The sequence below is a fragment of the Balaenoptera ricei genome, chromosome 7 (assembly GCF_028023285.1).
Source record: "Balaenoptera ricei isolate mBalRic1 chromosome 7, mBalRic1.hap2, whole genome shotgun sequence".
NCBI lineage: Eukaryota > Metazoa > Chordata > Mammalia > Artiodactyla > Balaenopteridae > Balaenoptera > Balaenoptera ricei.
This window is the reverse complement of record NC_082645.1, coordinates 7,607,456-7,634,652: the sequence shown is the minus strand read 5'-3', so window position 1 is coordinate 7,634,652 and position 27,197 is coordinate 7,607,456. Positions and strand designations below refer to the sequence as shown.

The following is a 27,197-nucleotide window of genomic DNA, read 5'->3' as shown; positions in this document are numbered from 1 at the left end:
ACTGCAAAAAAAAAGGATGTAATATATTTATACACTTATCAAAATATCAAAACAATTTTATTTTTGTCATAAATATCTTTTCTTGTTTTCTAGGTGATATGCAAATAATTTAAGAACTCAAAGTGATAATCATTCAATTCCTGTAACACTAAACTTAGTTTCCTGCATTATTTCTGAATAAATTCAACCACCCATGTTAATTTTAATAAATTAATCCTCAGTAATATAATTCTAAGATTAACCACAAGGAAGGAAAAAAGACTCTTAACCAAGATGATAATTATATATTTAATACATCTTGCTTTAAACAGCAAATTTCAAAGTAAACACATCATAGACCTTATAACTTATTAAAGATTTATAGTGCTTACAAAGTTGATTCTAAAAATATACCTTATTTGTTCTAAATGAATAACATTATCTGGAAGATAGAATAATAAATTACAGTAGTATGTTTACCACCACTATAGTTAAGATTGTGTACATATATTCAATAGGAAATCCTCTTAGGATTTTCACACTTTCAGCCTTAAAACATAAGAGCAGATTAAAGTTTGGCATACAAGATCTCAGTCTGACAGAAATGGTTTTAAAATCAAAAATGGAAAAATATCTAGTTGACAGATTAAGAGAGCATGAGCACATGCACACACACGCACACACACGCACACACACGCACACACACTCTCCCTCACTCAATCCTACACACACACACACACACACACACTCTCCCTCACTCAATCCTACACACACACACACTCTCTCTCTCTCAATCCTACACACACACACACACACTCTCTCTCCCTCACTCAATCCTACACACACACACACACACACACTCCCTCACTCAATCCTACACACACACACACACTCTCTCTCACTCAATCCTACACACACACACACACACACTCTCTCTCTCACTCAATCCTACACACACACACACACTCTCTCTCCCTCACTCAATCCTACACACACACACACACACACTCCCTCACTCAATCCTACACACACACACACACACACTCTCTCTCTCACTCAATCCTACACACACACACACACTCTCTCTCACTCAATCCTACACACACACACACACTCTCTCTCTCTCACTCAATCCTACACACACACACACACTCTCTCTCACTCAATCCTACACACACACACACACTCTCTCTCTCTCACTCAATCCTACACACACACACACACACACTCTCTCTCTCACTCAATCCTACACACACACACACACACACACACTCTCTCTCCCCCTCACTCAATCCTACACACACACACACACACACACACTCTCCCTCACTCAATCCTACACACACACACACACACACTCTCTCTCTCACTCAATCCTACACACACACACACACACCCCTCCAGAGTAAGCAGATTTCACCCTTGTGTATCAGACAACTGCCATCAATTTCAAAAATAAAAACTGGGGGAAAAGGTTAACTAAGACTATGTTTAAATCACACTCAAAAGGCTCTAGTTGTTGGAAAAATATGCACAAAACTGCTACCAGGATCTTTAACATGCACAATATGCCATCCCAATACATTCTTAAACAATACATTCTTGAACTGTTCACTAATGGGCACATGGATACATAAGAAATTATGTGCCCATCCACTCCTCGGATGCAATCCACTGACAATCAATCATATGAAGCAGCCCAGCTCAAACGGTTTGCTTTACAGAACCCAACAGATTATAGAACCCAAGACAGTTAGAAACTTGATTTTGACCTGTTCGGGAATTCTTACGCGTTCCATGTGCAAAAGCAGTGGAATACTGTACTGCAAATGACAGTTAATATCACTAACACTTTGTGGCACTCCAGAAGGTCATTTTGTATTTGTAAAACATATTTACTCTAGTTAAATTTTTCAATGGTCCTTACTTTTAATTATATGTATTCTTAAAGATTTAGACTCAAAACAATTTAATGCTGATAAACTCTCCTGCTGGGAGTTTCACCTCCAGTAAAATCTGTTAAAACAAAAAATTACTCTTTGGACTCTCTCCTGTAATGAAGGTATGAAAATGTTCCCTGGAAGTTCTTTTTCATCATATATTAAAACAGCCAAAGCTCTCCGAGACAACATTAAAATAGAAACTAACCACACATTAGGGCACCCATAACTCGTACTGCTATATATTAGAAAAATAAAAAGGCACAACAGTAAGCAAAAGAGAATATACCGCTTTCCATTTGCTTTTTTTTTTTTTTTTGGCTTTCCTCATATTTTATTTCAGTAAGTTTATAAATTGTTCAAAGCATTCTTATACTCTGCATGACGATAACTGAATATTTTGGCACATCAACATTGTGATACAATATATGGTATGTCTAAAAAATTAATTTAAAAATTTCATCTATTAATCAACATGTTTTTTAACGTAGTGCATACATATTTTACAGTTATTTAAGTCAAATACATAAAGGTTTGTACTTGATTTACAGATGAAGCAATCACAGATTGCAGTAACATATGTATGTGTGTATATATATGTATATGTGTGTATATATATATACACACACCAATTAAGGGGAAAACTGCATCCTGGCAATTTTATAGTCCGAAGTTTTGTTGGTATAGCTATCATTTACACGCCCTTTTCATCTTGTTTTTCTGTACAAAAGATATGTTTTTGCCTTCTTCATTCTTGATGAGATTTTTCTGCGATAACTTTACATTCATACTGTAAAAATTAAAAGGTTAAAAGGTTAACAGATTAATGTTTATTTTGAATAGCAATTTCCATATAAACTAAAAAGGTCTAAACTTAACAGTTTATTAACATATGCCCAATTTATTCCTCAAAGAATCTGAGAGTTATACAACTATTAGGATTAAATGACAATTATGAAAGGAAAAAAGAAACTCGCATTCTAGAACTGAAAGGGGCATAGCCAAAAGCAGGGAAAAAATGATATTTCTACATTACAAGCAAATGATAATAGTATATGATTTAGATCAATCCTAGACTATGAAAGGAAGCAAAATAAATTTCTTTGTGTGTTCACTAAGGCATATTAGCAAAGGAAAGGTCATGAACTTAAGGACAGGACTAATATTGTGAATTCCGATAATATTTTTTTCAAATAACTTAAAAATTGAAAGGAAAAAATCTACTATATTAGCAAAAGCTTCTGGTCAAAACAATATTTTGAAAGGACAGCTATAAAAATGTCTACCCATAGTTCAAAATAAAGTAAACCAATGGATTTAGGATAATTGGGTGGCTGGACTACCAAAAAGACAACAATGTAAAACATTCAATTCTCTCAGCTGGCTAAAATGGTAAAAGTGACAGCACTTATTCATGAAACTGCCGTGGCATCTGAATGCCAGTCCCTGACCTTCGCCATCTCTGACTGGGCTTATCAACAATGTCCTTTTCCTTCTTAACTAAAATGATCAAACATCTTGATTTGCTGGAGACAGTCCTAATTTATATTTATTGTAGCAACATAGTTATAAGCAGCGCTTCTTCTCACTTTTAAAACTGTCCCTTTTTCATGGAGCAGAAACGTATAGATTAGTAAAATTAATTAATTAATTAATAAAAATTGGAGGATAAATCATATCACCCTATCCGTAACACATTTTAGCTTTTCTATCCAGTGGTTCTTTCCATTTTTAATACACTTGTGATTAAATTCTTACAAATGACTTATTCCATTACTGTATGGAGAAAACTTGTCTTACATCTCAATAACAGGAAGGTAAGTAAATAAGCATGAGCTTACCATTGCCAGCTGTCGACCGATGTTTCCCATTGTTATGCCTCCGGCAAAAAATATACACGGTAACCAAGAGCGAACATAGAGGAAATCTGGAGATGTATATCTAGAATAATAGAAATATTTTGAACAACTCACAAAGGAAGTACAATGACACTTATTAAGATAATTACAATGGAAATAAGTTACTCTGTAGATTAAAGTGGCTAATGCAATTTTAAAATCTCAATTCTGAGATTTTAGGAAATAAGCACCAAAAAGAATACTTACTGATAAACACCGTTATAGACTAGCAGTTGAGTGACCAAAGTTGCCAAGAAAGCAATTCCTATTCCGAGGCCAAAACCACTTCTAGATCTATCAAAAGTCCACCACAGTCCAATGGATAGTGCAGCCAGTGTGAGAGACAACTGTATGTTGTTATCAAAATCCACTTTCTGAGATCAGTGTTAAAGAGTCATCTTAAAATTTGTAACCAAATAATATAACTTGTTCATTTTTCTAAAATAAAAGATGTTAACGTTGAGAAGAGAATAGACTGCGTAGTCTAGAGTGCATTCAGGTTTTTAATACAATGTACGAGAGTAGGGAGGATTAAAACTATTTCCGATATGTACTAAAGACGCACAGAGGGCATGATACTTCACTAATAGATCTCACCGACGTGTTAATCTCTCCAAAAAAATGGCACAGTATATACATTGCCGATTATCAGATCAGATCCATTATTTAAGAAATGCTTTCCTTGCAAAAAAAAATGTAACTAGAAGCCTCAGAACACAAGTATTGCTAAAGGAACACACTTTTGCTAAAAAGGAAACCGATACTACTTCTCAAACAGGTTTAGAATTACTTGAGAATCATACAGGAACTTGCAAATAGAGGAGCTGACAACTATTTAACAGGGTACCACATTCTCTATGTGATTTACTGACACATTTTATAATAATGCAGTTCAGAAACAAGAGTACCAAGGACACATTATCCCTTTCTATTATGTCAACTGTTCTAGTTTTAATTTGTTGAGGATAAAGCCTTGAAGTGAACATTATCTCGCAACCTGCCAAGCTATTTTGGTGCCTGAAACTTTCTGGTATAGGACAGTTTGCTCAAATGATGTTTTATTTCCGTCATCTACTTAAGCACCTATTCACAAATGTACAGCCCTTTTCTACTTCAAAATCTCTGGGCAAAACGAAGCTTTATAAATTCAATCTTCTCATTTCTTTGCTAGAGGATTACACTAAAGGAATTAATTTCAAGTGCCATTAAAAGGGCATTATCTATGTCCCAAAGGCCACATCTTGGCTCTATATACAGCTCCCCAGAGGATACTATATAGCTTGCCAAACCGGCCATGTTGCAACTACAGAGAAGAGAGGGGAAGTTCCAAAAATACGTATAAAACCATTTTCCGCTTCCTTTAACACCCTGCTGTTTACCACCATTCCCCCCTCCTACCCAACCAGCGTGTATCCTGAACACCCAGACTGCCACTCTTGGTCAGTCCTTGTCTAGGCTTGATTTATCAAGAGACCTATAGTCTATGGTATGCTTTCTGAAAAAGCTTTTATTCTTTAGTGAGTATTATACCTCAAATTCCAAAGAAACACTTGTGCACTCTGATTTCTCTATGCAGTAAACATTCTTGTAAAGAGTGGAATTTGATATTAACTGGGTTCTATCTTTGCTGACTAAATTAACTTTGCTAAGAGTCAAAGCAAAATAAGGAGGCTTCTAGGGTGCGGGTAAAACATCCATCTTAAAAATAGTACAATGTGATTTTCTAAAGTCTAAGTAACGTAATATTAAGTCTGTGTTATATATTTTGTAAACATTTTGGATTTTGCTTAAAGGATGAACAGAATAGCTAAGATGGCTATATTTAAGGATTTCATTGAGAGGAAGAAAAGAATGACCAAAGTAAAGAATTTAAATTAGATATATAAGTCTTTTTAATTCCAGAAAATGTTATTTAAATTACTCAACTTAAAAATACCTGAACTATCTAGGATAGAAGGGTCTAATCCACCAGACAGAGACAAATTTACACACTTGTGGGGCTCCTGGGTAGGAGAAGGAATGTTCCTAGACTCAAGTCAGGATCTCCAGGGTCTGGCCTCAGCTCTGGAGCAGCCTTGCAGTACGTATGACTTAGCATAGTACCAAACCTCTCTAGCTTTCATTTCTCTTATTATCTTTATAAAGAAAATGTAGAACTAGGGGATTTCTAAGTTTTTTTCTAGATATAATATTCTATGAGTCTACCTTTTTAAAGTCCTACTAACCACTAGATTTGTTTGTTATAAAATCCTAATTCTCAAAGATTTCACCAAACTAAACATGTTGGGAAACTCTTTAAGACAAAAGGGTGAAAAACAAAATAATAAGAGCCACTGAGGGACTTCCAAATTCATAGATCTCCAAGAGCCAGCGCAACTAGGAACAGAAAGGTAGACGTGCTTTCAGAATCTAGGACCCTGCTTCTTTCCTTGGTTCCTCTTCTCCAGCTTCTCCAAAACACCTCAATACATGCTGTTAGAGACGCTGGAATCTCCTTGCCCCATGACCCACACTCTCTCCAGCCAACTGCCAGCCCCGAGCCCAGCGCAGAGTTACAGGAGGAAACCTCCGGCAGCCGGAGTCACACATCTTCTCTTCCCCAAAGAGAAGGTTCCTGCCACCTCCATCCTCTAAGCCATTTCTTCCAGAAAAGGGAAGGCTGAACTAGCATTTCCCAGATCCTCTTCTACAAAGGGAAGTTGGGAGGTCAGCGGGGCGGGAAGTACGGAGGATGACAGGATAAAATCCTTATGAGGGCAAAAACTTTTGTTCTGGGGGTGGACATTTTTTTCTGGGGGGTAGAAGCAGAGGAGAGGTGGGAAATAGAGGCTACCTTATCCTTCTAGACAGGACACTGTGAAAATACTCATTAATCACTAAATTAAAATATCAAAATCCTCAAAATGATCAAACTTTAAAAATATGTAACTTAGGAAAAAAAGTTCTTTTTGGCCAGTCTAAGTTGGCTATTTCTGCCTCTGCCACTTTTAAGAACATTTCTGTGGTTTGTTGGTGTTGATTAAAACCAATAAATAACAGTCTTTAAAAAATATATATACATATATATATATATATATGTATATATATTCTTCAAATTAAAAAACAGAAAAAACCAACCAGCACCTGAAGCCACCAGATGTCCTTACTGACAAATCTTAAATGAAGAGAGAAAAGAAATTCCTTTGAAAATGTATCTGTTTCAATGCTAGTTACCAAAACTAGATGCAGGTAATTAAGTAACCTAATTTAAGAAAACCATGTAAATTTTTTAAATGTGCAAAGTTCTGAGTGATATCGAAAAATAGGGATTGAAAGGAAAGGCTATACCCCACGCTGCAATTGCACAGGTGCTCCCATGATGCTTCAACAATGCGGCGTGCATTCTTTTTATGACTAAGTGGGCATATCACAATTTGACAACAGTGAAGTTGCGAGGGACTGTTCAACCTTTGGTTTGTCAAAAGCTGCTTTGTTATTACGCATTTCATTACAGCAGGAAGGATACAGCGCTGGCATGATTTATACCAACAAAGACGGCTACACACCGCATTACACTGGACCACTCTCTTTTAAATTTATGTGGTTCTCCTAGATGCCTGTCAATGCAGGGGTATAATAACCCAATCACGGCTGTGGGGAAAAAAAGGGAAAAAATTAAGGCATCTCCAATGGTATACAGGCAAAACTTAAGCTAAGAGTCACAACCATCATAAGCATTTGAAAGATTCTCTAGAAAAGCTTTTCAACTTACGTAACATTAATCGTTGATATTTTAAACTTACCTTCCAAAAGAAAAAAAAAAAGTGAGGATAACACCATCAAAGACAGCATTGTAAATGAGTACAACAGTACTCTCAATTATCATAGGCAAAACACTACTTCAGCGTATGATTCAGAATTTAGCAGATTGGACTAGATGATTCACGCTACTTTTCTACTACTAACATCTCTGAGACTTGGAAAACATCAAAGCAGCTGGCAGTTAAGCAATGTTCTCTCTAAGCTATATAACCATGAAGCACGCTATGAAATGTCACAAATCTAAAGAGAACCTCAAAGCGTAAACACTTACAAGCTCATTATATACATCCTATTAGATGGCTGTAGCCGTCCTGCTACACATACAATCCTCGTCCCCCCAGCTTCTTGTCTCAGTCTCTTGTGTCTAGTGCCTTGTCCTGACAACTCCCTTCCAACCTGGCCCTCTGATGAGACTCTAGGTCAAACTGTCAAAGCAGGGAAACTTGCAACAGAAATCTACCTGTGAGACTCATTCTGTAGAGGACAAATGGAGGAAACACGGTCTACAGAATTATATATTTTCAGTTAAAATTTAAATCCACTGTTAAAAGATCAGAAGAAATCTTTTTAGTATATTTCTGCATTTTGGAAAGAACGTTTTGAATACTAATGGTGCAATTAATTAGTATGAATAACTCAATTTTTAACTTAAATACTTGTCAAATCTCAACATTTTATTCATTCACCGGGAGAAGATTTTAAATGCTAAGTTAGTCATTAAAAAAAAGAGTATTTCATGAACCAAAACATTCTTCAACAAGTTCTAAGGAAAATATACTTCTACAGATTAAATTTAACAGCAAATAGCTGGGCAGCTTTAATTTGCTAATCTTCCTAAAAACAGAATGTTTATGCTGCCATTTGGTAATAAAAACACAACTGTCACATCAGTTGAAAAGTATGTTTAAAATGTCCAGTATTACCTATGATGTATCATGAAATTATTGTACCCAAACCTATGCCTGAGGTGTTAGAAGCCCCTGCCTGGCCTGGTACTGGCTAGCTCTATCTCACAAACAATGCACTCAATCTTAAAGGAAAAACAGAAATCAACTAATATCAAAAATCAGAGGCTAGCAGACCAGTGGAACAGCATGAAAACCAGACTGCACCGTCACCCTTTCATCTGGAGTGGAGATGTTGCAATGATGCAGACATTTTCTAATCCGCAAAACTGAAGGTGCTCTTCTGATTAGGCTTTTGCTGAGGATAGATGGTTCACAGACCATCAAGACATTAACAACAAACTTCAGCAACGCAGAGCTCCAACAGCTACTAGTAAATTTTAAAGTTTCAAATTATACTCCTATTTAAAAGGTTCTGCTCTAAAATCCTGTGAGATTAACTGACAGCATTTCCAAATGTCTACAAAATTAAAGTGGTAACAAGCATGCCTAACAGTTGAAATATATCTAGATGAATATTACCTCTTTTTTGTTCTCAACGGGTCATGAAACTGGCAGCTCATGTGTCATCCCTCACTCTCTCTCTCTTTCTTTCTTCCCTTTGCCTGTTGCTGAGGAAATCAACTAAGATCAGATATTCCAAGTCAATTTTCCTCAGCAGCTGATGCCATAGGTAAAGAATGATCACATAGAGAGTACTGACGTGTGTGCAAAGATATAAATAAGTAAAATTGACTGTATTTTTATGCATGTGATGTCAGACTCACACATGAGAGACAACTGAGGAGAGAAAGCAAAAACACAAAAAGAAACTTAAACTGCCACGCTGCCAACCTTGGGATTTGCCAATAAAAATCAAATCCATTGAGTATGCATGGTTCTTGGACGCTCACTGAGAGGGAGAATTCGAGGGAGCTTGTCACTTCGCATTAAACGTCTTCTTTCTTTCCTTTAAATAAAGGCCTGGCAGAGTCTGAGAGCAACATCTACAGCACAGTGAGGCTGCACTGCTGAGAGCTCAGCAGAAGTATGTCTGGCCTTCTCGTCCTCTTCCTCCACTTTCTTATTTTAACAAGAGAGACCGTTAAGATCACGCCTGCGTAAAATCATATGCAAACACAGTCCTGCTTAATCAGACGGTTCTCTGATGCAAAAATCACATTTCTTGGGATATATTTCAGTTATTTCCCAGTGACTAGTTGAAGGGTACCAAGACCAAAAACAAGAGAAGTTTGTAAAACGTCAATATTAAGTCATCATTTTTCATGGTCATGTTTTTAATGCAGTGCTGCACTAAAAGAAACAGTTAAATCAAACATTTTTCAAGGAAAGGGGGCTGAAAAAGCACAACCACTGAACGAGATATACTTTCATGGAAAACTACGACAGGATAAGCAATGTGTTCATCCAACAAATACTTAAACCCCCATAATGTGTCTAGTTCTTGGTATTTACTGGGGATTTAAAAAGGGAAAATGAGTAAGACATGACCCCCGTCCCACAGTGACCACAGAAACAATTAAGTAGAGTAACGTGTTGGGGCAGCACTGACAGGGCCCGGGGGTCCAGTCTTCTCCTGGTGTGTGCCGAGGGGAAGCAGGGTGCGAGCGTGTCAGGAAAGCTTCACAGAAGAGGTGACCCTTGAGGTAGGAGTGTTCAGCAGCTGAGTGGTCTGGAAAGGGCTTTCTAATCAAAGGAAAGCATTTGAGGAAAAGCACAGACAACAGAAAATACCTGGTATCATCTGGAAACTGGAATCTTTAGGCGGAAAGGGAGTTTCGGGTCCAGAAAGACTCTGAGAAGGATACAAGTTGGCGGGGGCCATATCACAGAGATTTGCCCCACAGTCACTGGGAAAATAACACCATCACACGTGTGCCAGAGAGAGGGCCAATCGTTCTTCCAGCAGTGAGTGTACAACACAGGACAGGAGAGGAGGGACTTGGGGTGCAGGGGGCACAAAATCAGAGGCAGAAAAAGAAAAGACTGAAAATTCCAAGCAGAGCGGTTGAGGGCCTAGACCAAGAAAGAGACAAGGGAGAGATGTGAAACTTGGAAACCAGACGTGGGCAGTGAGAGACAACGGGAGGATCCTTCTAAGAGTCTCCAGGAACTGGGTGACTGACTGCATGACTCAACAGAAAAGATCTGTTTGCTTCCATTTTTAAATTAGATAGTAATTTCACTCGTGATTTGTTAGTCAACTTCTCTGGACATTTTATCCACACAATCTTTTTTCTCCTACTTATTCTTCAGAGAGATTCCTTTGTAGCTCTCAATCACATTCAAGAGGTTCTTAACTCCAATTCCAATGCACTGCACACGTAAAGAACTTAACCAACTTGAAACACCAAACATTATTAAACTAAAAATAGAGAACCAGGAAAAGGAAAATGGGATCAAAAGGAGTTTATCAGAGTTCTCTACTAGTTGTCCCTCCAGAAGCACCACTAGCAAATTTTCCAGCACTGGGTTTACATGTAGAAAGTGGTGATTCTGGAGACCCTCCAGAAGGTAGCTGCTCAGTCTACGAATATTAATTGGACAGGAAAATCAAAGGACAATTATCAGTTTTTCTGATTTAAGATGATAAGAGCTTTGAAAATGCACACCAACACATATACACAAAAACATATACATACCATATACACACGCAAACTGTACACACTGTTTCTTACAGCATTTACTTTTTTTCCTTAATATTTTCCCTAAAATTGGAGGGGGGCAGCGATTATGCAAGAGTCCATTTTCCATCTTTGGCAACTTCCACAAACCTGGTATCCTCACCCCCACCTACTAAACACCATGACCTACCCAACATCAACAGCAGCGTTAACTGGAATCTCAATTCCCCAAGGCCTCTCTCCTTTCATTTGCTGGGCACCTCATAGAATGTACTGCTTTCAGAAGAAACACTTAAGCAAGAATGCAAATCCTCCACATGAAATGATATGAGGTTAGGTTTGTAAGTGTGACAAGCCGAGCGGCTGGGAGAAGGTAGGAAAGTAGGGACAAAGTGACTAAAATGTAGCATTAACATTACAAGTTTTCCTTCCTAAATGTGAGTTTGTGTCAAAAGTGCCCATATCACAGGCAGAGATGTAACCCCTGTTCCTCTCCATAGTGGAGGTAGAATGAAACCTCAGCCAAGTTCTCCTGCCCTAGCCCAGAATGTGTAGCACAGGCCAGTGTACTCCATCCAAACCTGGCACTTAGTCTGGAAGGTTCAAAAGAGATACCCAATAGAGGGAAGGATGAGTGGCTCTCTCTGCCCCCTTCCCCAGCATGTGATGTTTCACCTAGCCACACCATTCCCTGGCCCTGGAACCCTGGACTCATTGATATCCTCTCCTTATCTGTTTCCTCATCCCCCCAAAATAGGCACAATGCAAACATCTCACTCCCAACGCTGCCCTACAGATCGCTGGGGTTAAGGGATATGCCCAGAACATTAGTAGACATTCAATAAGCAATAATTTCCCTCCCTTGGCCTTCCTTTTGTCTATTCTGAAAAGACATGTTCTTCCAAGTCCGGAAAAGCTTCTATTAGCAGCAAGACTGCAGCTCTACCATAGGAGAAAATAAAGAAGTAGAAAAAGTCATTGGGAAACTTTTTTTCTTCTGAACTTAAATGAAAGAAAGGAAAATACCTGAGGACTGGTAGACACAACAGAGAATAATAAAACATAATTTACGCTTTGCCTGTTTGGACTATGTTGCCTGTTCTCTCAGAGAATAACAACAGCTCTGGGGAAACTAGGAATCATCACCTTTACAAGTTCTCTTTTAATGTGAATATTGTAATAGTGAGACATCAATATATAAACCATGCTGAAACCTTACCACGAAAATACCCTTCAATCCATGCAATGGGATTATGTAATTGTCAAATAAGTTTCACAAGGTCATTTTAAAATGTCTCACACCTAACTCCTCACTGTTGGCCCTCTAGCTCTAGGACGGAAGTCAAGGAGGATCTACGCTATATTGCAAGGTAGTTATGTATATTAGGTGTGAGATACCAAATGGACATTCATAAAAGCACTTTTCTCTCTCAATCAGAATTATCTTCTACCACATCATTACAGCTTCCTTCTATTACTTTATTATATAAAATAGTATCCATCTATTGGTCTCATTAGAAAAAGCTGAAGAGCTATCCATTATGGAAGCTCATCATCAATACAGCATTCTGAAATGCTCCACTCTATCCAATACACACTGTCCACCAAAACAAAGATCTAAATAGGATAATAATGATTTTAAGCAAAGAGAATCTACCTTACTGATCTCTTTAAGAATCTATTATTCTGAATGTATATCTAGAAACAAGATACCAAGAAACAAAGCATATGCAAAAATCTAAAAAATAACAACATGAAGCTTTAAACTTGAATAAAACTATAGTCAACCTTTGAACAGCATGAGGGTTAGGGGCACCAACCCTCCATACAATCAAAAATCTGAGAATAACTTTACAGTCAGCCCTCTGTATCCACAGTTCCACATCCACAGATTCAACCAAGATCGGACTGCGTAGTACGTATTTACTGAAAAACATCCACACATAAATTCCAACTTATGTTGTTCAAGGGTCGACTGTCTCCATCTTTCAAGTTTTTATCTACTTCAAAAACCAAAACTTCAAAAAACATACATGTCAAAACCTTAAAACCAAACAGTGATGATGATCATCAAAATAACTTAACGTAAGTTTATATGAGATGGATTGACGGAAGAACAAAATTAAGAGGTTAAAAGCCTCATCTCTAAGAGAATCAAGATTGTTTTTAGGATTGAATTTTTAAAAGTCATATGGGTCAGTCAGATAGAAATCAGACACAAAAGAGTACGAACTCTATGATTCCATTTATATCACATTCTAGAACAGGCAAAAATAATCCAGTGACAGCCTGAGGCTGGGGGTAGGCTGCAAAAGGGCACAGGAGAATTTAGGGGGTGATAGAAATGTTCTATACTTAGATTGTGGTGGTAGTTACATGACTTGTATGTATTTGTCTAAACTCATCAAACTGTTCATGTAAAACAGGTCTATTGCACTCTATTTAAATTACACCTCAATAAAGCTGATTTTTTAAAAGTATTGCCCAGACAATATTGACACTCATTTACCCTAATTCCTTTCTAAGCGTTACAGACATGGCCTTCACGTACCTGAAGCTGTGCCACAGCACGGCGGTACCCACCATGCTGAAGAAAAGATGCTTGCAATCACATCAGGTGGAAAAAGCGTCACATTTCTCTGAATCTGAAGTAAATTTAACACTAATGCAAGAAATACTCCAATAAAAAACAGCACTACTCCTCGAATCATCAAGTTCACACTTCGGCTAGTGACAGATGAGATATAGGGACCACACTTTTTGGGCCCAGGTGACTGTGTCTCTCCTTCCGCCATGGTTTCATAAGTTCAGTAAGTCAGCAAAAAAATTTTAAAAAGAGGAAGAAGAAATGGCTTCTCAGCTGAAAAGCCAACTGCCTGAACCAAAGCAGATTGGCGTTTCAACAATATTGCATCTCGTCCTAAAATAGGACCTACCAGAAATCCTGCAAGAGATAAGAAAAAAGAAATCAATGTGTCTAATAAATGACTATACAATTTTCCTGATTTCAATACTAATTCATTTTAAAGGCCAAATAATGAATTGACAAGCTTATATATTTAGTTAGTTATTTACTAAATAAGAAGACATTTAAAAAGCATTTTTATATGAATGATGTAATAAAAAATAAAGTGCTAAATCTATATTTACTAGGACAGAATTAGTGACCTAAGAGACTAAAAAGTTAGAATAATAGTAAAAACAGCTAGCTCCACATCAGTGAAAAAAGCAGGATGGGTTATCTGAGACACTTCTACTAGAAACTGGAAGATCAAAATCCAGGTTTCTGTTTCTTCTACCCAAATCTCCAAGCCCAAGTAACTGATGGGCTTGGAGATTTAGGTAGAAATTCTTACGCTTTACAGAAAATAAATAAATTTATACTTCACAGAAAATCAACATATTCTGATTGAAAATGTTATATTGTTCTCAATAAAATGTGACTTGCTCGTGAGGACAATCTCCATAGGGGAATAAAATGACCTCTTTTGATGTTTAATGCTGATATATGTGAATTTCTGCACAAAAGTATCTTACAAAGAAACAGACCACCACCCACTCACTCACACATACACCAAGCACAGAAACCAGACCTGACCCGCTGTCACCAGGGCCCGAGTTGTGTCCCACCCCTGCCTTGACCCAGTCTGCCCTTGTTGCAATCATGGGGAGCTACTGTGAGAAAGCTGCAGGAGGAAGCAGAAGAAAGCGAGCTAAGAAAATAAAGAATAACCTCTTGGCTAGATTCTCAGAAGTTTGATCCACATGGCTCCTGATCCCTAAAACCTAGAACTTTGCAAGTACCGTCACTCTAGGTGTTCACTCACCCCTCTAAACCAAAGTGAACTTTCCTTTGTATATGTTTAAGACAAATAACATTTGAGGCTATCTATGAGCTGTCCTTTTAACTCTCACAATAACCCTAACAGGTAAGTGCAATTATGCCCATTTTACAGGTGAGGTATAAAAGCAAAGAAAGGTTAAGTCACTCAACCAAGTTCCCAGCCTTAGTAAGAGGGCAAGCTGGGATTCAAACCCATGCAGTCTGGCTGGCTCCAAAGCCCTCATTCATACCATTATGTTCAGCCTCCCAAATTGTTACATGTTGCCCTAAATTCTTTTTCTATGAATACTTTTTTTTTAAGTGGGAAAGTATTATAAAGACTATTTTCATAACTTACCATTATCCCACCTAACAACATTTCTTGGGATATTTCCTTTGAACCTCTAAGTATTTTATTTAAACCTTTACTATGGCACTTCTAATAGCTACCTTATGTGATGATATGCATAGTTGCTTTACGGATTATAAAATGTCTGTGTAGATCTTATTCACTATCAAGTTTTCGCTGTGCCTATGTACCCAGAAAGGTACGTGCCTAGCTCATAGTGGGAGCTCTACATATTCATATTTGTTTCATTAAATTAGGTTAACTCTTTTTGAATCAAACTATATTGGGTTAAGCAGGCCTTTTTTTTTTTTTCACATCTTTATTGGCGTATAATTGCTTTACGATGCTGTGTTAGTTTCTGCTTTATAAGAAAGTGAATCAGCTATACATATACATATATCCCCATATCTCCTCCCTCCCACCCTCCCTATCCCACCCCTCTAGGTGGTCACAAGCACCGAGCTGATCTCCCTGTGTTATGTAGCTGCTTCCCACTAGCTATCTATTTTACATTTGGTAGTGTACATATGTCCATGCCACTCTCTCACTTCGTCCCAGCTTACCCTTCCCCCTCCCCATGTCCTCAAGTCCATTCCCTACATCTGCACCTTTATTCCTGTCCTACCCATAGGTTCTTCAGAAAGTTTATTTATTTATTTTTTAGATTCCATATATATGTGTTACCCTATGGTATTTTATTGTCCTCATTCTGACTTACTTCACTCTGTATGACAGACTCCAGGTCCATCCACCTCACTACAAATAACTCAATTTCGCTTCTTTTTATGGCTAAGTAATATTCCATTGTATATATGTGCCACACCTTCTTTATCCATTCATCTGTTCACGGACACTTAGGTTGCTTCTACGTCCTGGCTATTGTAAATAGAGCTGCAATGAACACTGTGGTACATGACTCTTTTTGAATTATGGTTTTCTCAGGGTATATGCCCAGTAGTGGGATTGCTGCATTGTATGGTAGATCTATTTTTAGTTTTTTAAGGAACCTCCATACTGTTCTCCATAGTGGCAGTATCAATTTACATTCCCACCAACAGTGCAAGAGGGTTCCCTTTTCTCCACACCCTCTCCAGCATTTATTGTTTGTAGATTTTTTGATGATGGCCATTCTGACTGGTGTGAGGTGATACCTCATTTTAGTTTTGATTTGCATTTCTCTGATGATTAATGACGCTGAGCATCCTTTCATGTGTTTGTTGGCGATCTGTATATCTTCTTGGGAGAAATGTCTATTTAGGTCTTCTGCCCATTTTTGGATTGGGTTGTTTGTTTTTTTGATATTGAGCTGCATGAGCTCTTTATAAATTTTGGAGATTAATCCTTTGTCAGTTGCTTCATTTGCAAATATCTTCTCTCATTCTGAGGGTGGTCTTTTCGTCTCGTTTATGGTTTCCTTTGCTGTGCAAAAGCTTTTAAGTTTCATTAGGTCCCATTTGTTTATTTTTGTTTTTATTTTCATTTCTCTAGGAGGTGGGTCAAAAAGAATCTTGCTGTGATTTATGTCATAGAGTGTTCTGCCTATGTTTTCTTCTAAGAGTATTATAGTGGCTGGCCTTACATTTAGGTCTTTAATCCATCTGGAGTTTATTTTTGTATATGGTGTTAGGGAGTGTTCTAATTTCATTCTTTTACATGTAGCTGTCCAGTTTTCCCAGCACCACTTCTTGAAGAGCCTGTCTTTTCTCCATTGCATATTCTTGCCTCCTTTATCAAAAATAAGGTGACCATATGTGTGTGGGTTTATCTCTGGGCTTTCTATACTGTTCCATTGATCTGTATTTCTGTTTTTGTGCCAGAACCATACTGTATTGATTACTGTAGCTTCGTATTATAGTCTGAAGTCCAGGAGCTTGATTCCTCCAGCTCCGTTTTTCTTTCTCAAGATTGCTTTGGCTACTCAGGGTCTTTTGTGTTTCCATACAAATTGTGAAATTTGTTCTAGTTCTGTGAAAAATGCCACTGGTAGTTTGATAAGGATTGCACTGAATCTGCAGATTGCTTTGGGTAGTATAGTCATTTTCACAATGTTGACTCTTCCAATCCAAGAACATGGTATATCTCTCCATCTGTTTCTATCAACTTTAATTTCTTTCATCAGTGTCTTATAGTTTTCTGCATGCAGGTCTTGGTCTCCTTAGGTAGGTTTATTCCTAGGTATTTTATTTTTTTTGTTGCAATAGTAAATGGGAGTGTTTCCTTAATTTCTCTTCAGATTTTTCATCATTTGTGTATAGGAAAGCAAGAGATTTCTGTGCATTAATTTTGTATCCTGCTACTCTACCAAATTCATTGATTAGCTCTAGAAGTTTTCTGGTAGCATGTTTAGGATTCTCTATGTAGAGTATCATGTTATCTGCAAGCAGTGACAGCTTTACTTCATCTTTTCCGAGTTGGATTCCTTTTATTTCTTTTTCTTCTCTGATGGCTTTGGCTAAAACTTCCAAAACTATGTTCAATAATAGTGGTGAGAGTGGACAACCTTCACTTGTTCCTGATCTTAGAGGAAATGGTTTCAATTTTTCACCATTGAGAATGATGTTGGCTGTGGATCTGTCATATATGGCCTTTATTATGTTGAGGTAAGCTCCCTCTATGCCTATTTGATCTGATATGAGTATTGCTACTCCAGCTTTCTTTTGATTTCCATTTGCATGGAATATCTTTTTCCGTCCCCTCACTTTCAGTCTGTATGTGTCCCTAGGTCTGAAGTGGGTGTCTTGTAGACAGCCTATGTATGCGTCTTGTTTTTGTATCCATTCAGCCAGTCTATGTCTTTTGGTTGGAGCATTTAATCCATTTACATTTAAGGTGGTTATCGATATGTATTTTCCTATTACCATTTTCTTAATTGTTTGAGTTTGTTATTGTAGGTCTTTTCCTTCCCTTGTGTTTCCTGCCTAGAGAAGTTCCTTTAGCATTTGTTGTACAGCTGGTTTGGTGGTGCTGAATTCTCTTAGCTTTTGCTTGCCTATAAAGGTTTTAATTTCTCCTCAAATCTGAATGAGATCCTTGCTGGGTAGGGTAATCTTGGTTGTAGTTTATTCCCTTTCATCACTTTAAATATGTCCTGCCACTCCCTCAGGCTTGCAGAGCTTCTGCTGAAAGATCAGCTGTTAACCTTATGGAGATTCCCTTGTACGTTATTTTTTGCTTTTCCCTTGCTGCTTTTAATATTTCTTCTTTGTATTTAATTTTTGATAGTTTGATTAATATGTGTCTTGGTGTGTTTCCCCTTGGATTTATCCTGTATGGGACTTTCTGAGCTTCCTGGACTTGACTATTTCCTTTCCCATATTAGGGAAATTTTCAACTATAATCTCTTCAAGTACTTTCTCAGTCCCTTTCTTTTTCTCTTCTTCTTCTGGGACCCCTATAACTCAAATGTTGGTGCATTTAATGTTGTCCCAGAGGTCTCTGAGACTCTCCTCAATTCTTTTCATTCTTTTTTCTTTATTCTACTCTGCGGTAGTTATTTCCACTATTTTATCTTCGAGGTCACTTATCCGTTCTTCTGCCTAAGAACTTATCCGTTCTTCTGCCTAATAACTTCTAGCCAAAGTTATTCTGCTATTGATTCCTTCTAGAGAATATTTAATTTCATTTATTGTGTTGTTCATCATTGTTTGTTTGTTCTTTAGTTCTTCTAGGTCCTTGTTAAATGTTTCTTGTATTTTCTCCATTCTATTTCCAAGATTTTGGATCATCTTTACTATCATTACTCTGAATTCTTTTTCAGTTAGACTGCCTATTTCCTCTTCATTTGTTTGGTCTGGTGGGTTTTTACCTTGCTCCTTCATCTGCTGCGTATTCCTCTGTCTTCTCATTTTGCTTAACTTACTGTGTTTGGGGTCTCCTTTTCGCAGGCTGCAGGTTCATAGTTCCTGTTGTTTTTGGTGTCTGCCCCCAGTGGGTAAGGTTGGTTCAATGGGTTGTGTAGGCTTCTGGGTGGAGGGGATTGGTATCTGTGGTCTGGTGGATGAGGCTGGATCTTGTCTTTCTGGTGGGCAGGACCGCATCCAGTGGTGTGTTTTGGGGTGTCTGTTACCTTATTATGATTTTTGGCAGCCTCTCTGCTAATGGGTGGGGTTGTGTTCCTGTCTTGCTAGTTGCTTGGCATAGGGTGTCCAGCCCTATAGCTTGTTGGTCGTTGAGTGGAACTGGGTCTTAGCATTGAGATGGAGATATTTGGGAGAGCTTTCGCTGTTTGATATCATGTAGAGCCGGGAGGTCCCTGGTGGACCAATGTCCTGAACTCGGCTCTCCCACCTCAGAGGCACAGGCCTGACACTCGGCCGGAGCACCAAGACCCTGTCAGCCACACGGCTCAGAAGAAAAGGGAGAAAAATAGAAAGAAAGAAAAAATAATGATAAAATAAAATAAAATAAAGTTATTAAAATAAAAAAATTTTTAAATTATTAAAAATAAAAAAATTTTAAAGAAAAAAAAAAGAAAGAAGAGAGCAACCAAACCAAAAAAATCTACCAATGATAACAAGCACTCAAAACTATCCAAAAAAAAAAAAAACCCAGACAGACAGAACCCTAGGACAAATGGTAAAAGCAAAGCTATACAGACAAAATCACACAATGAAGCATACACATACACACTCACAAAAAGAGAAACAGGAAAAAAATATACATATATCTATATGTAAAAAAAAAAAAATGGAAGACAGCAATCAAATCAATAAACAAATCTACCAATGACAATAAACTCTAAATACTAAACAAGATAAACATAAAACCAGAAACAAATTAGATGCAGAAAGCAAACCCCAAGCCTACAGTTGATCCCAAAGTCCACCACCTCAATTTTGGGATGATTCGTTGTCTATTCAGGTATTCCAGAGATGCAGGGTACATCAAGTTGATTGTGGAGATTAAATCCGCTGCTCCTGAGGCTGCTGTGAGAGATTTCCCTTTCTTTTCTTTGTTCGCTCAGCTCCTGGGGTTCAGCTTTGGATTTGACCCCTCCTCTGCATGTAGGTCTCCTGAGGGCATCTGTTCTTCACTCAGACAGGACGGGGTTAAAATAGCAGCTGATTAGGGGGCTCTGGCTCACTCAGGGTGGGAGGCAGAGAGGGGTACAGAATGCAGGGCGAGCCTGCGGCGGCAGAGGCCAACATGACATTGCAACAGTCTGAGGTGCGCCGTGCGTTCTCCCAGGGAAGTTGTCGCTGGATCGCGGGAGCCTGGCCGTGGCGGGCTGCACCGGCTCCCGGGACGGGCAGTGTGGATGTGACCTGTGCTCGCACACAGGCTTCTTGGTGGTGGCAGCAGCAGCCTTAGCATTTCATGCCCGTCTCTGGGGTCTGCTCTGACAGCCACGGCTTGTGTCTGTCTCTGGAGCTCGTTTAGGCGGTGCTCTGAATCCTCTCTCCTCGTGCACCCTGAAACAATGGTCTCTTGCTTCTTAGGCAGGTCTAGACTTTTCCCCGGACTCCCTCCCAGCTAGCTGTGCACACTAGCCCCCTTCAGGCTGTGTTCACGCAGCCAACCCCAGTCCTTCCCCTGGGATCTGACCTCCAAAACCCGAGCCTCAGCTCCCAGCCCCCGCCTGCCTCAGCGAGTGAGCAGACAAGCCTCTCGGGCTGGTGAGTGCTGGTCAGCACCGATCCTCTGTGTGGGAGTCTCTCCGCTTTGCCCTCCGCACCCCTGTTGCTGCGCTCTCCTCCGTGGCTCCGAAGCTCTCCCCCATCGTCCACCTTCCATCTCCACCCACGAAGGGGCTTCCTAGAGTGTGGAAACCTTTCCTCCTTCACAGCTCCCTCCCAGAGGTGCAGGTCCTGTCCCTATTCCTTTGTCTCTGTATTTTCTTTTTTCTTTTGCCCTACCCAGGTACATGGGGAGTTTCTTGCCTTTTGGGAAGTCTGAGGTCTTCTGCCAGCGTTCAGTAGGTGTTCTGTAGGAGTTGTTCCACATGTAGATGTATTTCTGATGTATTTGTGGGGAGGAAGGTGATCTCCACGTCTTACTCCTCTGCCATCTTGAACGTCTCTCCTAAGCAGGGCTTTTGGAAGGTAAACCTAATCTAGCACTTAATCATCTTTAAAATATATGTCCTCTAAGCTTCCAAGTTTCAAACTACCTTATAAATGAATTTTGGGAACAAAACCCATGTGTAAACCGGAGGGAGGGGTGGGGGTGTTGAGTTTAGAAATAATCAGTATGAAAATGAGAACATCTGTAAGCACTAGTAACTTTCACAGCCTATCAGTTCCACGTGATAAACAGAGACAGTAGACTTTTTTACTGTGCCTCTACCACACTCAAAGTTCTGTGCCCAACACCCAAGGGGGGAATTTTACCCTCAAGCTCACAAACCTACTTACTCTAGCATCACTGAGCTCTATAGCTTAGCAGCCTTGAGAAAACAGTATATATTATAGCTGATTCATAGGGAAATATATTCTAAACACCTACTGAAAATCCTAGAAAACATCTCCCCCTGACCTGGTCTTGCAGACTATTCCTTGCTGTGGTATGCAGCATGTCAGCATGTCATGTGTTCTATAGTGTTCAGTAGCTACAGAATTCATCATCATCATTATCATCATAATACAGCACCCATTTATGGAGGGCCTACTCCATGCCAGGCATATAGTAACTCTAATCTTCAAAATAATGCTAAAGGTAGGTATTATCATCCACATTTTACAAATGAAGATATAAAGTCAAAGAGACTTAGCAACTTGCCTATGGTCACATGACATGCAGTATTAGCGCTGGAATTGTACCTTACATCTGACTGATGCCAAAACCCATCCTCTTTCCTGTAAACCTTGAGTCCCATTCCAGCCCAACTCCTTAGACTTCTTTTTTGGCATCCCCTATAGAAGGGATTTGGTTACTGAAAAGATGGATAGACACCGGAAAACAATCTTAACTGTAAATATTCTCAAGGTACTAATGTCAGTTAGTGTCCAAGCAGAAAGACCATAAGAATAAATGTACAAACACCTTGAAATTTTCTTTAAAAGTACTAGATCCAGGAGTAAAAAGATGTATTAAAGAAAAAAATCATATGGCCAACTTACATACAGTATTAGACCAAGAGTTGACTCCTCATTTCCCAAACTTCAGTAGACACAGCAATACCCCCCGCTTTCTGCTATTAAAACAGCTACTAGAGGACAAAGAGTAAATATACATTTTAAGTAACCCAAATTGCTCTAGTATATCTAGTAAATTGTTTCTGTCTGTGAATTTTTCCAAAAGGGAATTTTATGTTGAATAATATTTTTAAAAGAACAAAACAGCTTCAGTTTTAAAAAGCTATTCTGGTGTGGTAGGTCCCATCTCACATCACTCACCAGTGTTTGTCAAAGGGCACTGGCATTTTGGGCAGGGCAATTTCTTGTTGTTTGGAACTGCCCTAAGCATTGCAAAACATTTAGCAGCCCTGGCTCGTGCCCACTAAATGCCAGTGCACGCCCCCTCCCCGCTCTGAGATAACCAAACATGGCCTTACATGTTTCCAAATTCCCACAGAGAGGCAATGTTCTCCCACTGAGAGATACTGATTGCTAGACTCTTTCCGCATTCTATTTCCAGGCTGCTAGAGACTTTCTACAATGTTTATTTATGTAATTCTGCCCCAGCTGTTTACTCAACCTTTCCTCAAAAGTGCTTGTTTATAGTTTCCTACTTCACCCCAAAAGTTGTCTTTAAAAATAACACAACACTTGTTTCATGTTTATTTGAATCAGATTTTTTAAGTCCAAAAAGCTAATTTTGTGACTACATAATAATACAATACTATATAATTACTGGAGACAAAAATAAAAGTTAAAATGTTTTAGAATCACAGTATCCTAAAATGTAAGAAATGGAAGGGAATTGGGAGTTCATCTCTTCCAGGGGGTATGTGAGTCTGATGTAAAACAAAACCAAAAAAGTTGTGGATATGTGCATTTTTCTGGTTAGGGAGTTGGACATTTTTATATCAAGTACTCAAAAAGTTCATGATCCAAAAGAAGTTAAGAACCAGTGATCTGTTTCCTGGCAAAGCAAATGAGACCCAAAGTGGTTAAGAGAAGTGACAAGATCAAGAATGTATACTACTGGGTCTTGCTACGACAGACAAACATGTAAAGTGAACTCCTAGAAATGGCCAGACTGACTCATCAAAGGGGTAAAAAATTCCACAAGACCATTCACCACCTACTATGCAACAACTAAGTTCCTAAATAAAGCATGTTGTTTATAATAGTCACACATTAGGGGAGTAGGTTATTTTAAAGTGAAAGCTCTTGGAATATGTATCCCTAATTTGTTTGTTTTAAAGTTTGGTTTTTCTGATTATGTATTGATAATATCTTCCTAGAGCGTATCTATACCTTTAAATGTTACTGTTACATCAGCAATAAATTCGATTCTCAAAATTTTTTTAAAAACCTATATTTGAAAAATTTAGATTACCCAAGAAACAATTTTCTTATCAGGGAAGAAGTCTCTGGTGTAAAGATACCATTTAAAAGACAATATCTCAATAGATCCTCAACAATAATCCTAGTAAGTAGGCAGGTGTTTTTAATACTTAATCTTTTTATTTTACAAAATAAAATAGATTAAGTAACTTTCTGAGATTATAAAACTGTTGCCAGGTAGTACCAGGACTAGCCCCAAGCACTCTGACTCCATGTCCAGAGTATTTCCCATTTCACAGTTGCCTTTTCTACAAACACCATATAGAAACAATTGAAATGTCACAAAAGAAACAGTTTTTAAAGCCATGTTGAGAAACTACCGTTAATACCAAAATAATACTTTTTTTTTTCAAAAACTGACAAAGAAGAAACTTCCACAGAACATGAAAAATTCTACCTTGAGCCCTGACCTACAACTTCTATACAGTACGTTACTGAACAAAAAAGAAAAATAGTTCAAATAGTTTGGATAGATAATAACAAATCATCAAAACTGGAAAAACATTATTCCCAGTCTCTGGCTTCCTGTCAATGGATTATTATTACCTTTAGGTAAATAAAATAAGTGATTCTCAGCTTTGTGGATGAAAATCAAAGTTTACATTTGCCACTGAAACAACTTCCAGGCAACAGGCATTTGAAAACAAGCATACAAACAAAATCTCCTTAAGAACCGATGAAGTACCAATTGTATTTTAACAATTGCAACACCCCCAAAACCATACAAGATTATTTGTCTTCAAAGGAAGAGCAGTCACAGAAGTATGTTTACTCCCTCAGATTACCTGTCTCTTCAGGTGCTTAGGTCAGAAAGGCTACTAAATAATAAAATTAAATTACTACCTCACATCTTTTTTATCCTATGCTCTTGTCATTAGAATGGCATTCTCAAAATAGAATAAGCATTACAGTTAGGAAAAACACACTTAAATCAATGAAACTCTCCTTAAATAAAAGCACACAAATGTGAATCATAGGCTATGGACGCTAAAAACTTCTAGGAAGAAAAACATGTTTGCCTTGAAGACCCTGCAACTCATCTTTCCTGTCAACATTAAAACCTAAACACAGAAACCATTAAGCAAGCAACATTTGCATCCCATTATTGCTTTTAAATGACAAATCTCAGTCCCTAAAAAGGTTACTCCATCGTTTGAGAATAATTTTCTGATAACAATGAAAACAAGCTCTGTCTTTAAATTACTAAATTGCATTTTATCCTTTCCTTTTCAGCCCACCACACGTAAAAGCAACAGTTGTCAGTTTAAAAAGAATCAACCTCTTTCCCAAATAAATGTACATGATTCACAGCTTCGTCACTTTATATCAAATATGTACTGAGAACTATAACAAAACACACTACTCAACGTCATGTCCAGAGAAAGAATAAAAGGAGGAAACAGGAAGAGTACGTGGCTATTCTCTGGGGGGGCCCCTATTAGTGGGGGCATCCCTTCATTCATTTTTCACTCAATGGTTCCCTATCAGGGCCAAACCCCAAAGTTGGAAGACACAACCTAGCCTCTGCCAGACTGCCTTCATTCCTCCTGCACCCAAGACAGGAGCCTGTCTTCCCCCGCAATCCTCAGCTCCATTGCAATAGTGATCCCGGCCAGTCTCAGTGCCCCAGCTGTCAAGACTATTCATTCCTTCTTGAAGCATTTTCTCAATAATCCTACAAAATAGTCAGCTCTCCCTGGTCTATTTTCCTAGACTATCTAGCTAACGCCATACTTCACTAACTTGTTGCCAATGCTAACTGGACATGGGTCACTATCACTTAAGTTTTACCACCCTTCCCCTCGTCCCCCATCATACCCACACTGCTTTCCTCTACCAGATTGCCAAACCCCACTGACCAACCCTAAAATCCCAGAAACTATCACCAACCGACTTCTAGGTCCTGAAAAGAGTTATCTTTGTCTTTACCACACACCTACTCCAGAGGTTTCCAATTCCAATCCAAAATGCCGAAGCCCCACTCCTCAACCCAATATCAACACACCTTTTGGCGGATTCTAAGCATTCTACAATACCTACCTTTTCGGATCCTTCCCCCTCCCAAGCCTGAGTCTGGTCTCCCTGGCTACGAGCCTGCCGAGTCCTGACAGCTCTATGCTTGACAGCCCGCCGACCTCCACCCCATCAGGTCTCCGGGGTCGCCCTTCCCGTCGTCCTCCAGCCTTCTATCGGCTCGGACACTCTTCCACTGTCCGGGGAGCCTCGGCCTCTCCTAGACCCTCTCCCCAACCCAGGTGTCCCCTTCCGGATCTCGCCGACCCTTCTCCAGGTTAAGCGGAGCCCCTCGCCCTTCAGGCCCCATCTGTGGTCCTGGCTCCTCGCACTTGCCAGCAGGGTTCCCAGGCCGCAAAAACGCAAGCGGTTCCTCTTCCCGAGGGCCACCACCTTCCTCAGGCCCCTTCCCTCAGCACCAAGTCCCCCGCGCTTCCCCGGGGAAGCCCAACTCACCCCCGCCTCCGCCATCTTCTGGGACCGGCCCCCACCTCCGTCGCCGCTTCCTCCTCCCCTCCCACAACTCCGCCCGAGCTCCACTGCGCCTGTGCGGCCGACGCGGACACGCTCGGACGATCGGGGCAGAACAACTTCCGGTTCCCAACGGCGCCAGGTGGTGGGCCCGCGAGCCGGGGCAAAAGGACTTCCGGTCTCCGCGAGGGTAGCGGCGGGCTGTAGGCGTGGACTGTCGAGTGGTGAAAGGCTGCTAGATCTGCTGTTGTTTGCTGACCGGGCAGTCGTCGTTTTTACTGGTACATTTATTAATGAAAATTGAAGGAGAAATTAAATTTGCAACAAAATGCATCTAAGCAAGTATTTATATGGCCTTTCTTGTTTTCTCTAATGTTTCCTAAAGGTCTTAAATTTCTCTCCTGTAGGTTTTCACACTACCAGTAAAAAAAGGGATGTGGGTGGATTATACTGAATGGAGGAGGAATTTTAAAAAGAAAGGAGAAAAGCACCCAGAAAAGAGACAATAACTTCAAAATGTCCTGACATCATTGTTCTCTTTACAGCAACATGAGTCCTGTTCATCAGGTCTTGCCTCCTCTAACCCAGCTTTTTCAAACACTTCAAAATTGCCTTCAGTGAAATCCTTGTGGAAGATTTTAGGCTGGAGAGACCTTTGTTTTAGTTTAAATATTTACTGATTGCAAGGAGGGACAAGACCTAAAAAGCAAGAACTGTGGGGCCCCCAGTTCCTAAGGTTCTTCCATCCAACGCAGTCATTCCTACTTCAGTATGAGGCAGAATACAAAGTCCTCAGGAGAAATACAGAGAGCCACCGTCTTCTGATTAAGTTTGGGAACAGTTTTCATGCATGATAAGGAGGCAGATATGATGAAGCTGTACATTCTCTGGGAGCTCAGAGATGGAAAAACATGAAATAGATGGTGGAGCCTGGAGGGTGGACA

General features: G+C 39.2%; 1 protein-coding gene across 4 annotated transcripts; it reads right to left on the bottom strand.

Annotated features, from left to right (window-relative positions):
• Window positions 1–371: 371 nt before the first annotated feature.
• Window positions 372–26,284, bottom strand: INSIG2 (insulin induced gene 2). Of its 4 annotated transcripts, none has more exons than XM_059927638.1 (6): window positions 26,239–26,284; window positions 13,699–14,091; window positions 7,323–7,447; window positions 4,025–4,191; window positions 3,761–3,860; window positions 372–2,709 (listed from the first exon to the last, which is right to left on the bottom strand). In XM_059927638.1, exons 2-6 carry the CDS (start codon window positions 13,940–13,942, stop codon window positions 2,668–2,670), a joined length of 678 nt encoding a protein of 225 aa, XP_059783621.1. In that variant the 5' UTR covers window positions 13,943–14,091; window positions 26,239–26,284; the 3' UTR covers window positions 372–2,667. The 4 variants fall into 4 exon arrangements, with proteins under 4 accessions (XP_059783621.1, XP_059783622.1, XP_059783623.1 ...); XM_059927639.1 differs by lacking the exon at window positions 26,239–26,284 and adding an exon at window positions 22,378–22,430; XM_059927640.1 differs by lacking the exon at window positions 26,239–26,284 and adding an exon at window positions 10,258–10,539 and having other exon boundaries at window positions 13,699–13,788.
• Window positions 26,285–27,197: the final 913 nt, after the last annotated feature.

Excerpts from the sequence above, each read along its gene's own strand:
- INSIG2 (XM_059927638.1), bottom strand. The coding sequence starts at position 13,942 with ATGGCGGAAGGAGAGACACAGTCACCTGGGCCCAAAAAGTGTGGTCCC. Across the intron at positions 7,448-13,698 it reads GTGCTGTGGCACAGCTTCAG|CCGTGATTGGGTTATTATAC; the intron begins GTACGTGAAGGC and ends TTTTCCCCACAG. Across the intron at positions 4,192-7,322 it reads GTATAAATCATGCCAGCGCT|AAAGTGGATTTTGATAACAA; the intron begins GTATCCTTCCTG and ends CACTGATCTCAG.